Here is a 14811-nt window from a genome sequence, read left to right as displayed (position 1 = left end):
TTAATTGATCCATCCACAATAAAATCATTCAAATATGTAAAGAATATGCAGCGTGAAAAGAACAAATTATGCCTGCGTCGAACAAAATAAAAACGTTGTTTGCTGCGTGATGGAACTTTCTTCATATATTCCGAGCTCCCTTTCTTGAACATATTCCTGATATATTATTATCCAGAACGCAAGTAAGAATTTCAGGTCGAAGTTCGAATTAGTTCGCGAAACTTTTTGCTGAATTTTCAGCCAACGGCGCTTTTTTAAATTTATTTCTGAAAGGTTTCGGATTATTTTTGTTTTACACGGCTTTGCAAGAACACAAACTATGGAAACAATCTTGAAAAGAAGTTAATTAATTTTCATTCGGATTTAATTCAAAAGTTTTATGATTTAATTCAGTCATGGCTTTTGATATGATAATAAATAACAGTAAAATATTCTTAAGGCTGTCCTTTATAGGATATAAAAAAGTATGTATAAGGTAGCAAAATAAAAAATAATAAAATATTCTTAACATTTTTTGCAGAAGCACTAGAGGAGACTTTGACCGCACCAGTCAGTATAGTCCGGAGAGTTTTAGAGAACAGGATAATTGCAGGACACGTTATGAAGTTCACGAATCTGAGTTGGATGTGATGAAAGAAAAACGAACTCAAAAGTATCTGGGTTCTATAGTCACCATGTACGCCATTTGTTTGTTACCGCTCATGATAATGCGTCTAGCTAGGTAAATATACAATGAAATAAATTAACACATTATTAAACTCATTTTAGAGTATTTTCTAATAATTGATTTATATTTGCTATGTTAGGTTAGCATTAGTGGAAACGTATGAAAATAGCAGCCACTTTGATTACACCTACGTCCTTTTCGTATGGTTGGCATTCCTACCTACTTGTCTGACACCAGCAATGTTTGTTTGCTGGCAAATGAGTCGGTAAGTCACACATAAATCACATATTGTAATTGTATATAAGACCCTAAGTTTGTTATTACTTTCTAAAATTAAATATAGAATATATATTATTTATTAATTATTATAGAATATCTATAATTCAATTCAATAAATGGCGAAATATCTCGTACATTGCAAAACCTTCAAGGCCTAATATTAAATTAAATAAAACACAGTTTTGCTAAAATTCAGTGACATAATCTCTATGTTTGTGTTTATGCCTAATCCGAAAATGACTCTGACCCTTTTGTTATAGGACGAAAAGTTTCTTGATAGTTGGATAACTATGTTAAAAAAATTATTACATTAAAATAAAAGTGAATGGACTGGAAAAATATTATTTTATTTATAAACCAATAACGATGCCTACTTTTTTATCTAATATATGTTTTTTTATTATTATTTAATTATTACATTGTTACTAGTCGTTTCCGACTAACCTACAGTTTGTCTTTATGATAACTTAAGTCTAGGTATATAACTAGGAGGACCCATCGGCCCTAACTCAGTCTCTGGTGAAATAATGTTTATACATGTCACTGCTGTATTTTTTATTAACTGCAACTCACTACACTAACCTACACAAGATCAGATGGTTTGATTATTTGCATCTGTGTCATGCTCTTCAATGCAATACTTCAAAATTTTCATGAGAATGGAGTCTTTCCTCATGCCCCCTTGCAATTGTCTTGATTTCTTGACTGACTGTGGGTATCTGAAGGTCTCGATGTAGGCAGTCAGTCTTGTAGTATTTGAGTGCGCCTACTGCACTTCTCAGGACTTTGTTTGGAGAAATTTGTATTTTGTTTGTATTACTCTTTGCAGAACATCCCCATAATTGAACTCCGTATGTCTATATAGGTTTCAGTATTTGCTTATATAATAACAATTTATTATGCACTGATAATTGTGACTTTCTTCCAATTAGCCAAATAAATTTTCCTATATTTCAATTCCAGTGCTTTTCTATTCTACTTTATAACTTCCTTTCAGCGAAGTTTAGCGTCAAGATTCATTCCGGGATATTTAGCGTTGTTGCTATATGGAATGATAGTATTATTTAATGTTATTGGTGCTTGTACGGTCTGATTGTAGGTGAACTGCACATACACCGATTTACTTTCGTTTTAATTTTTATTTCCAGGCATTTACATGCGATACTATTCAAATGCTATTTCGAATCCTTCAGTTTCATTGAATGCCAGATAACGAAACAAAAATCGAGTTTTCTATACTATATTATGAGTACCAATGAAAAGTGGATGTATACTACAATTATCAAAAAATCAAGGGATAATCCACAACAACCATTCATATCGACACACATGCGGAGTGCTTTTAATGTATTGATATGAATATGGTAAGATTAGCAAGGTGTAGTATATTAGAAGATGCCGAATGAAACTGATACTGCAAATGTCTTCCAACACCATATGAACAAATTGAACGATATATTTTTCCAAAAAAGAACAGCAATAGCGAGTAACAGACACAAAGTTATCTTCTTGCACATCAACACTCGACCACAAGTTTGAAGAGTTCCGGAAAACGTATTGCTATAACTAGTATATAATATAATGCGCACCCAGCGTAGTCACCAGATATAGCAAGTGGGTAGATGATTGTAACGCTGCCAAACCAACATTGAAAGAATATATATGTAGTGTCAGTGTTTCTTTACAAATACCTTTTTATAGTCAAATAATATAGGCAAGTCCCTAATAATTAGTCCTGTTTCTGGTGTTAGTAATCGCGTTATATCGAATACCTGCTTGATATAAACTAAGTTGCGCATATCCCTTTCACCCCACATGTGCTTCATTTTGGCGTAATTAAGCGGGTTAATAAATTAGACGCCTAAAATATCTCCAGTAATTTTCTACAGACGTAATAAGTGTCCAAATGTCCGTATACAAAAAATTCTTGCCATATCTTACAACGATTAGGTATTATTTATAACAATCAACTATAATGATGTTTACAAATTTCAACAACTCCTAAAACTGTGCCATTACAATTTCTTCAAATAATTTGAGAGGACTATGAAAGTATAAATAAATTTTCATTTCTATATAATACCAATATAATATACTATGGTGGAAAATGTATTTCTTTCTTGGCCTTTTAAATATGTTTTTCAAATTACAACTTATCTAGATTTTCATTCGTTTCTTAAATAACAGGATATCACTTTTTCTAAATGGAAAGTGTCTCTCTTCCTTTTTAACTTTATATCGCCACTTAATAAATCTTGTAATTTAATGATCTTTGACCTTCTCGAAATTGAAACCACTAAACCAACTCCAACATTAACCAAATGTTGATATTGCGGACTAGAACTAATAACTAATAGTATGCTTATTTGTTAGTTACTATATGTAACTGTTTTAATTAACTGTTTTAGTTACTGTTTTAATTAACTTTAATTAAAATATCTTTGTATAGTATACCTGGTTCATATATCAGAATTTTCTAGTTTAGCTACCATTATAAGAAATGTTTGACTGTTTGGAGTTATAACAACGTGTTTTTTTAATTTCTCGTTTGATTATTACTCAACATATTAGAGTTTAAATTAAAATAGCATATTCGTCATGTATGTTCAATATAATGGAATAAACAGAGAAAATGTGAACAAAACACTGTGAACAAATTTTATTTCAGCCGTTACATTTTAACAAAATTTCAGATATAGCGGTTGTGACAAGCTATCTTGCGTGAACCATCTGATGTTTGGATTTGATATATTCTATTTCAATACCGAAAAGAACTAATTACTCTGACGACCGTCACAAAGAATGGTCCGACAATTTTAAATCTTATATTTTAAATTCTATACCAGGGGTATCGGCCACCGAGAAAAATATCGATATTTTAAAAATATCTATATTTTTTTGCTATATATATATTGGTATTTTTAATAAAGCACCAAAATATACTAATATTTTAAAATTAAGTATCAAAATACACTAAACCTTTAAAATTCAGTACCAATTTTAAAAGTTTTTTAAATATAATTAAATGGTTTTCTATAATGTTTTCTTTAAGTCTCCTTTTACCAACTATGGGTTTATCTGGACTGGGCCTAAAGTTTCACGTAGGCTCCGAACCACGGTCCTCAGCATTATGCCTACCGACTATCGATCATCCCAGAAGACATCCGGTCTTACATAGCCTGGTTACTGGCGTAACTGGGATCATTTTCCTTGTCGGATTTTGCACTGTTGCCTAGAATATTCACAAATTTTAAACAACCACAAACATAAATTTACGACCATGCCCCAGCAGGATTCGAACCCGCGGCTATCGCAACAGTAGGAGAACCGTCCCATCGCCCTTACCACTGCGCCACCAAGCCGGCTTCTATAATGTTTAAGAAATTATTTAATTTTTTTGAAAAAATATCGAAAAGATATGTCGATATTTGTTCGGCACCCCTATTCTATACTACTGAATTTAAAAATTTAAAATTTTAATGTTATATCAGTCAGTTAACAGTCTGTCATCGAGAGCGGACATATCGAATAAAATTACTATAAAAATATTCTTGAAAAGAAAGGAACTTTAAGACAATTGCAAGACAAATTGTTTTGAATTAAAATTAATCTGTTTTGTATTATCAAGGAAAACAGGAAAACAGGACATGCGAAGTTTACGCTATTAAATTAAGCAGCTAAATTCTAATAACATAACTTAAAACAAAATTTAAAATACTCCATGAAGCCAAGCAACAAAATACAACCATTAGATTTAACTTTATTTTTCCTAGTTTTACTTTTTGGACTGTTCATTATAATTTGCGAAACATTACAACGCTAGTGGTGCACGAATGGACCACAGATGTTATCACGGAAAAATACGAGATTTTAAAAGTTACTTTTTAGAAATATAAACTACACAATTTGCTGACACAATATTGTTGGAAAAATAACGCAGAATTAGTTTTTATTCACAAATATGAAATGTAAGCAGATATGAAATATTTTAAGTACTTATGTGTATTCTGATCATTTTAGTCTGATTTCTAATTCTATCTATCTATCTAATTCTAAATCTAATTCTGATCACGTTAAAAAGGCATTTATTGTAAAATATTGACACAATATGTATTAACCAAAATATTTTCCAACATTTTGTAAAACTTCTAAACTTTCTGGCAACATGACGAAAAAGAACGTTGTTGGTTTTATTGTGACTCCTTCAACATTTGGAAACCGTATACTAGCCAAACCCTGCTGCATCGATTTTAACAAGTGGTAATCTCAAGACTCTATGTTTGGTGAGCACACTGAGTACGGCGGAGATTTTCATTCGAGTTGCAACGATATATCTTTCACAAGATGACTGTTACTCGCTATTGCTAATCCTTTATGCATTAATACGCCATTAGATATGTTCAATTGACACCTGTGGACAGCTGCAGTAATACGGTTATTAGCTCGAAACACAATAGACTTTGTTGATACCACCATATACACTACAAAGCTTGAATATTACGAATTGATGTTAATGTCACTGTCAATGTCAATATCGACCAGTAAACTATGTAAAAGCTATTTAAGAGTTTAAACTGGGTTTTCATTCAACAAGAAAGTCTTGCAATTCATTATCTTCGAACTTTTTCGGCCTCCAGTCCATTGTTTTTCATTAACATGAAAAACATCAGATTTAAACCGTAAAAACCAAAACTGACAATTGGGATATTATGGAGCAGCAGTAGTGTTCCATTTCCTTCTACAGCATATTTCTTTATATCAACCAACAAAACTAATGAATGTGTAAAATACAATTTTGAGTATTCGATGATTAGCGTTTGTACACACTTTTACCACAAAAAGTAGTATTATATGTAGGGAAACATTAAAACCATCTAGTTTAGCAGTTAAGTTGGTTAGCAACTGTTCAAAATGCATGCAAATGTAAATACACCTTATTACAACTGCAGATTAATATTGAGAAATTTGAAATAAATTATGTAAGATATATTACTACCATTGAAAACACAATTTTAAGAACTATTCTACATTTATCCGGTATAAACTATTTTATATGGTTATCTGTTGTTAAGGAACTATTAGTTATTTTGATCATCGTATGTGTTATTCTGATATCAGTCTAACTGAGCATCAAATAAACATGAATATATCAGAATAACTATTAGATAGATCCAAAAGTATATAATTTAAGGACAATCTCTTCATTTTATCAACGAGGAATTCAAATACTACTTAAAAGACACAAATATACTGATTCGCAAAATCATCCTTAAAACTGATTTACAGTATTTATTTTGTTCTATATTACAGATTACTACTTCCATAAACATTAATAGCATATTTTTTGTGCAAATGAAAAGATCTAAGTTCAATATAAACTGTTGGAAATTGAAACAAAAAGTCCTATATCTATGCAGCACAAATTAAGAAAAGGGGTTATATAGCATTATTAAATAAGGACGTGTCAACTTTGGCACAAAGTCATGTCATGTCAAATCGCCATGACAAATTACACGATCGAACAGAACAGTACAATTTATCAAAAAAGGTATGCATGTTAAGCACTCTAATTCAATGGCACCATTTTGTATCTTTCTTATAATTTTCTATATCTAAAGATCAAACTATATAAGCCTTTAATAACCGCTTTTGATTGTTCCATATAAACGATAAGACTAAGCAGATAATTTTGCTTCACAAAAAGATTATATATAAAGATATAAGATTATAAAAAAACTGTGGTACCGTGGAAACTGACGAATATTATACACGTCAAGTCACTTTTTGTATTCTTTAAATAATATTTCTTAACAAAAATCGAAAACTTTTAAAATATCTATAAATATTACTCTTATTTAAAAGTATTTAAATTTAAAAATGCTCGATTTATTATTTTTTTGCTTATAGACGAGAAGTTATCGGGTTTTATTAACTTTCCTCGTCCATTCACAATGAGCGGCGTAAAATTTGATCCTTTATCTCGTCGATTGCGATGTTCTATTAGAGAAGCCGAAGCGTAGGATCGAATCGGTAGCGAACGATCGAAACTGCACAATGCGTTCGGTTATTTTCTATTGGAAAACGTTCAATTCGAACGGTTTATAGCTTTCCACTATTGCACACAGTAGACACAATTTGATTGCTGGATTTTATCACGATCTAATAAACATATAATACTGGGTGTAAATTGGTTCAGAAGAAATAAGGCTGAAACAGAAATTAAGAATTATTCAAGTATTGCGAAGATTTTTTATATATACCTATATTAAAGATTTAATTTTACCGACGAGGGTTTATCTGGACTGGTCCTATTGTGGCTCCGAACCACGGTCCTCGGCTAAGCCTACCGGCTGGCCAGTGACCAACTTAAAAATCATCCCAAAAGACATCTGGTCTTACCCAGCTTGTTTACTGACGTAACTGGTTTGGTTATACCTTGTCAAATTTTCGACTGTGGCCTATAAAGACATTTACAATTGCAAACACAAACATAAAGTACATCCACGTCCCAGCAGAATTTGAATTTGCCCTGCCGCCTTGCCCACTGCGATTAAGACTAGATAATAATAGAGTTTCAGTTCAGTTAAGAAGACATTTCAAAACAAGAAGATATCACTAGCTAATCTATTTTTGCTTCTACTTTTATTTCTTTTTGACATTTATTGAGGTTTCAAGAATATCAAGACTTTTACAAAAAACAAATAAAAAGAGTCACCAGTAAAGGGGGTTAAAAGGTGCGTCTTCCTCGACATTATTTCAACTTTTGTAGTATTTTGAAAATGTATTAATATCATCAATTATGAATAATGATAAGTAAAGACATTGCTATAGACTGAACCTTGAAATGAAAGATTTTTAATAATTTCGCAAAATATGGACGACTAAAAAAATTGTTCCGTTTTTTCTACTACTTTATATGTTCCGAGATACAGAGGTATATACAAATATTTTAACTAAACTTCAAACAGTTTCAAGCAAAAAATATTGATGTTTGGACAAAACGGCCTTTCTGTTACTGCGACAGTCGCGGGTTCAAATCCTACACTATGATCGAAAATGTATATTTATGATTGTTTGTAATTGTGGACAGTAACCAGGCGTCTCCTTGAATAATCATTAATATCTCCTTGAATATGACCAAATGTCTCCTTGAATAATCTCCAAGTTGGTCACTCGCCACTTCGTTGACCAAATGATGCGAACTGTGGTTTGACGCCAATGTGAAGCCGTAGGACTACACATTAATAAATTCAGGCGATTCGGCGCTATAGTCCTTCGCATAAAACAGCCAGCATTATCGAAATTTATGACGTTACGACAAATTTAAGTTTAGCATTATTTTGACTTTAACAACAAAATGCGAATGTAAATAAACTTAAACTACATTTAAATAAGCACCCACAATAGTTTGTAGGTTAGAGTCATTTTATTATATTTATATTAAATTATTTTCCACAATACCTACGAGGTAGAGCTCCAGGCGCGTTTTTATGTGGTATCCTCTGGAGGCCAAATCTGCCTAATTAATAACTGTATATCCAAGTAATGTATTTTACTTCCATTAGTGAGCATATTTACCTTTTTTATGTTTAGTTCTTGTTTCCTTCATTCCTGTGTTTCCTTGCTAAGTCATTTTAATATCTCTGAATATCTCCTAAGTTTCTTCTGTTACTGAGAATATGAAATGAAAATATTATGAGTTTCATTAACTTTTGCTGTTTTATTTTTTTACACTATTTATTAGCACTTTTCTAATAGTAACTCAATGTTCTATTTTAAAACATACAGGTCTTGTCTAGATATTTAAATTGAAATTATAATAATTGTAATAATATAATAATAATAAACTTCCTTAATTGTATTATATCCTTTAAAAACTGGTATTATTTTAAAATTAATGCCCATCAGATATATTCGTGGGTTATCTTTACACCACCAAGCCTCACGCTTAACACATTCAAGATAGATCCCAATATTTTAGTACCTGAGTGCTAGTGCTAGTTTTCATCCAAGAAGAGAGTCTTGCAATTCATTATCTGTGAACTTTTTCGGCATCCAGTCCATTGTTTATCATTAAAATGAAAAACATCAGATTTAAACCTTAAAAACCAAAACTGGCAATTGGGATATTATGGAGCAGCATTAGTGCTCCATTTCCTTCCACAGTAGATTTCTTTATATCAACCAACAAAACTAATTAACGTGCAAAATACAATTTTTGCACACAATTTTACCACAATACACACTTTTACACCGTCTAGTTTAACAGTTAAGTTGGTAGCAATAGTTGTCCTGTTCCAAATACATGCAAATGCAAATACCTAGTATATACGTATGTTACTTGTTATAGACCTTATTACAACTGCAGATTAATATTGAGAAATTTGAAATAAAGTGTGTAAGATATATTACTACCATTGAAAACACAATTTTATGAATTAATCTACATTCATCGGGTATAAAATATTATAAATGGTTATCTGTTGTTAAGGAACTATTAGTTATTTTGATAATTTTATCTGTTATTCTGTTATCTGATATCAGTCTAACTGAGAGACAAAAGTATATGCTTTAAGGACAATATCTCCTAAGTTTTTTCTATTACTGAGAATATGAAATAAAAATATTATGAGTTTCATTAACTTTTGTTCTTTTATTTTACACTATTTATTAGCACTTCTCTAATAGTAGCTCTAATGTTCTATTTTAAAATATACAGGTCTTGTCTAGATATTTAAATTGAAATTATAATAATTGTAATAACATAGTAATAATAATCTTCCTTAATTGTATTACATGCTTTAAAAACTGGTATTATTTTAAAAGCAATGCCCATCAGATATATTCGTGGGTTATCTTTACACCTATTAAATTCTATGTTTCTTAACAGTGTATGCAGGAATGACTTACATCTCTCAAATAGCTGCATATCCCTAAATTTTCTATAGATACTTCCTAATAAAAAATAAAAGGAAATAAAATAGATAAAAAAATACTCACTGTTTTTGTACATTTCACAAATTTGATTGTCTTTTGCCGTTCTTTGTATTCATCCATCTAAGTGCTTATAATAATATTAAGTGCATCTGCAACACTAAAATATTTCCTATAAAATTGCTGCAACTAAATAATGCAATATGAATTAAATAAAAATATTAACTGTGAGGCTTAACACATTCAAGATAGATCCCAATATTTTAGTACCTGAGGAATTGCTAAGTGAACCGAGGTTGAAACACAACAACATAATTTACCATCTATGTAATATAGAATGTTGCGGTCATAACCTGATTGTTAATGATTCTTACCGCCTAGATGGTCCCCATGCCTTTTTAGCATCAGAATATCTTGTTTTCATACAATGTATACATAACCAACTAAAAAACAAATAGAAGATAAAGTGATTTCAAGAATATATTTTACGAAACATTGATAAAACTGTTATTGATATATATATATATATATATATATATATATATATTGCAAAAAAATATATATATATACAGATACAAAACTAATAATTACATATATACTATACGAGAATAAAGTAAACTGCACCAATCTCTGCGTAAATTTAAAAAGTTATATAAAAACTTAAAACTTATTTATACCCTTTATAGATACAAAAGTTTACAAATAAATATCTCTACACCTACATACTCAATTTCCTTTAATGAATACCCAGAAATTTAAATATACATGCAGATGTTCTTTTCCCTTACAAAGTACATATTAGAAGAACATGCCCTTTAGAATTTAAATTTACAAAGGTATTCATTAACGGCTTTAGCAGTAATTTTGGATATATCGTAAATATAGAGTTGGAAGTCAGCGACAATTTTGCAGTTCTGTTATCTAATTATCTATCAGGACATAGTATTACCGCAATGGCATTCGATTTTAACTGATCTCGAATTTTCAAGTTAATGGTGCTACGGCCATGGCTGAAATCGCAAAATCAACTATAAACAATAGTCTGCATAGAGCTGAATCGTCAATTGTTAAATTAATTTAATCGGTCTACTACTGTTGAGTTAGCATTAGAGGCACTAAAATTATATTTTAATTACAAAATCTGATGGTTATAATATTTCAAGGAATTGAGCAGTACCTGTACTGAAACATTTCATTACCTATTGAAAAAAGTAATTTTTCATCATAATATCACTCGAAAGCAGACACAAAAATAAAGACATAAAATAACAATTTGCGATTCTATATTGTTAAGTTCAATGTATACAAACGCTATACATGGAACACTCATTGTATATAAGACGATCATTAGTTTTGTTGTTCGATTCGAAGAAATCTGCCACTGAAGCCTATCGAAAACAAAATGACATGACAAAGAACATAATGAATTCTAAGGCTTATTAGACGAAAATCCAACTCGAAATCTCAAAGAATTCAAATAGCTTAAAAATCGATCAATCAACTGTTTGGATGGGAAATATCTAAAAGACGAAAAATTACTATCACACGAACTGAATGAAACTATGGTATAAATATAAGTTTCAACATCGCGATTTCATTATATCAGGCAAAAAATAATAGCTTTCTGTGACATGTTTTCATAACCATAAAGTAAATATAAACCGAACGAAACCATTGCTACAGATGTGTACCGGCGTTAGTTGAATACATTGACAATATAACATATTAGCATAAAACATACTAGCAACATTGGGCAATAGATGCAAAGTCATCAACTCGCATAGTAACACTCGGCTATACGTTCCAAGAGTTGAGAAGAATACATCATTGCAGCTCTAATGGATCTGGCGCACCTAGCATACTCACCAGATATATCACCTTCTAATAACCCCTTATTCAAATCGATAACTAGCTCAAGATTTCGAATGAAAATGGATCAATGGTCAAATCTCTGCCTAGATCTCATCATTTTTTCGACACAGTTGACGAAAAATATTTTGATTAATATATATTATACGAATTATTCTGAATAATTTTTTAAGGTTTTTTTTTATTATTTAATTAATCTATTATTACTAGTGGTTTCCGTCTAACCTACAATTTGTCTTTATGATAACTTAAATCTAGGTATATAACTAGCGGACCCATCGGCCCTATCTCAGCCTGGTGAAATAATGTTTATACATGTCACTGCTAAATTTTTTAATATATGCACCTCACTACACAACACTACACACGATCAGATGGTTTGATTCATTTGAGTCTGTGTCCTGTTCTGGTGGTATCCAATAGTTGTAATATCTCAATATTCGTGTGAGAATGGAGTCTTTCCTCATGCCCCCTTGCAATTCTCTTGATTTCTTGACTGACTGTGGGTATCTGAAAGTCTCGATGTAGATAATCAGTCCTATAGTATTTGGGTGCACCTACAATACCTCTCAGGACTTTGTTCTGAAAAATTTGTATTTTATTTATGATACTCTTTACAGAACATCCCCCCAATTGAACTCCGTATGTCCATATAGGTTTCAATATTTGCTTATATAATAGCAATTTATTATGAACTGATAATTGTGATTTTCTTCCAATTAGCCAGTACATTTTCCTTTATTTCAATTCCAGTTCTTTTCTTTTCTTCTTTATATGTTCCCTCCAGCGAAGTTTTGCATCGAGATTCATTCCGAGATATTTAGCGTTGTTGCTATATGGAATGATAGTATTATTTAATGTTATGGGTGCTTGTACGGTCTGTTTATAATTGAACTGAACATGTACAGATTTACTTTCATTAATTCTTATTTTTCAAGCTTGTGTCCAAATTTATATTGTCACTTGCCTGTTGTAATTTTCGTGAGGTTTCTTCACTATTGTCTCCGACAGCTCTAATCGCAGTATCATCAGCAAATCTAGCCTTCGTAATATTTTCCGTTTGTGGTATATCATAAGTGTAGAGCAGATAAAGCATTGGTCCCAGTACACTGCCTTGTGGTACACCTGCTTTAGATTATCTTATTATAAAGTAAGCTTCTTCTTGTTTGACTCTAAACATTCTGGTTGTAATGTATGATTAAGTTGTAATGAATAATAGTTCGGTGTATTGTTTTGGTAGCATTTTCTGTAGTTTATAAATAAGGCCTTCATGCCGTACCTTATCGAAAGCTTGTGTTAGATCTAAAAATATAGCTGAGCATAGTTTTTTACTTTCGTAGACTTTTTCAATAACATCTGTTATTCTGTGGACCTGGTGAATTATTGAGTGCTTGTTAATAAACCCAAACTGGTATGTTGGTATCAGGTTTTTTCTCTCTATCATCGGTTTTATTCTTTTCAACAGAAGTTTTTCAAAAACCTTAGATATTATTGATAGCAGTGATATAGGTCTATAGGATTTTCTTTCGTTTGTTGACTTCACAGGTTTTGGGATCATTATAATTTCTGCCATCTTCCAAATGTCTGGGACATGTTTTAATCTAAATACTGTATTGATCAAGTTGGTGAGTTTTATGATTACCTTTCTTGGTAGTCTTTGTAGTAATTATCCTGTTATTAAATCGTAGCCTGGTGATTTCCTGGGGTTAATGTCAATTTTAATAACTTTGGTTAACTATTTCGGCGTGACTAATTCAATCATCGAATTTTCAGCTTCTATTTCCGGTGAATTACGTTCAATATTAGTTTCATTGTATTAGTTAACTATTTTTATTTTCAGGTATTCTGTTTTGTTTCCATTTTTTTCGTAATTTACGTTTTTCAGCTACTATTTCCTTCACTTCTTTTGGATAATTAATTCCTTTAGTTTAGCAGCTTGTTGAATATTTACTACGAATTTTTCTGCTTCAAAATTGAATTGTTCAGTTGTCTAAAGGGGTACATTTAGTTGAATTCGTTTGTTCAATTCTTCAGCAAATCCTTCCCAGTCTGTTATTTTGTTTATTAATGTTGGGTTTCTTTCTTTTCTTATTATATTTTCGCTCAACGTCAGAATCACTGGCGTATGATTTGAACTTAACTCAAAATTTTCTTCGACGTTTATATAGTTGGACGTTATGTTTCTTTCTATGAAGAAATCTAACATGTCCAGGGTTTTCTCTTGATCAGTCGGCCAATAAGTTGGTTTTCCAGTTGACATGTAACTACATCTTAGTTCAGCAACTGCTTTATGCACTTCCTCCTCTTGCGGTGTTAGCTGTATGTATGGTATGATAAAATGTATATCCTCTAAATTTAATAACGGATTATTTTTTTAAATGGGTTTCTGATATTAGGCAAATATATATTTTTTGCATATCTAGGAATGCTTGTAAGATAGCGTGATGTTGCTGGATTCCATTAGCATTTCAAATTGCTATTCGGATATCTTTATTTGCCATTTCGGGTTTTTGTTGCCACAGGCCTAATGTTTTTCATTTCTAGTTTTTCAATCCTTTTGGAAAAATATTCGATCATTTTTTCTTGTCTGTCCAGCTTTCCTGCTGGTTTAAGTAGAAATTCGTTGGTGGCTGCTTCATCTTCCTTAGTATCTCATTACGTTGTAACGTTTTTTCGGTTGTTTTTTTTTTCACTCAATGTTTCTTGAGGTTTAATTTGAGCTACTTTATTTCTCCTCTCTTGTAGTGTTTTAGCAACTACATATCCTCTATAACTTGCCGGGTGCTCTTCATTGCAGTTTGCACATTTTGGCTTAGATTCTTTGTGTTTTCTACACTATGTGGTGATATGTTTACCTGAACATTTTACACATCTAGGTTCTCTTCTGCAGAATTTCTGTGTGTGTCCATGCAATTGGCATCTTTTGCATTGCGGTATTAAGTTCGATTTTTTTAGAAGTTCGATTGTTATTTCGACCCCTAAATTTATTTTAATACCAAAAATGGATTTTGTGTCCGTATCATGTTCAAAGGCTAACATAATTAGAGGTAATGACTTCTTAT

The 14811-nt window shown here is 31.2% G+C and overlaps 1 protein-coding gene across 2 annotated transcripts in view; it reads left to right on the top strand.

Moving 5' to 3' along the window:
• LOC143190354 (orexin receptor type 2) overlaps positions 1-14811 on the top strand; it is a 419319-nt gene that overhangs the window by 368937 nt on the left and 35571 nt on the right. For both annotated transcript variants that reach the window (XR_013004215.1, XM_076394586.1), the window contains exons 5-6: positions 521-721; positions 807-932. Coding sequence is in view for 1 of the 2 variants with exons in the window: in XM_076394586.1 (XP_076250701.1) it covers positions 521-721; positions 807-932 (327 nt within the window). In the remaining variant the exon portion in view is untranslated. The remainder of the gene's footprint in view (positions 1-520; positions 722-806; positions 933-14811) is intronic.

The sequence above is a fragment of the Rhynchophorus ferrugineus genome, unplaced genomic scaffold (genome assembly GCF_030347505.1).
Source record: "Rhynchophorus ferrugineus isolate W39M unplaced genomic scaffold, kcgeb_rfMv2 rfM2, whole genome shotgun sequence".
Lineage (NCBI taxonomy): Eukaryota > Metazoa > Arthropoda > Insecta > Coleoptera > Curculionidae > Rhynchophorus > Rhynchophorus ferrugineus.
The sequence above is the reverse complement of the archived record's forward strand: the minus strand, read 5'-3'. Positions and strand labels throughout refer to the sequence as shown.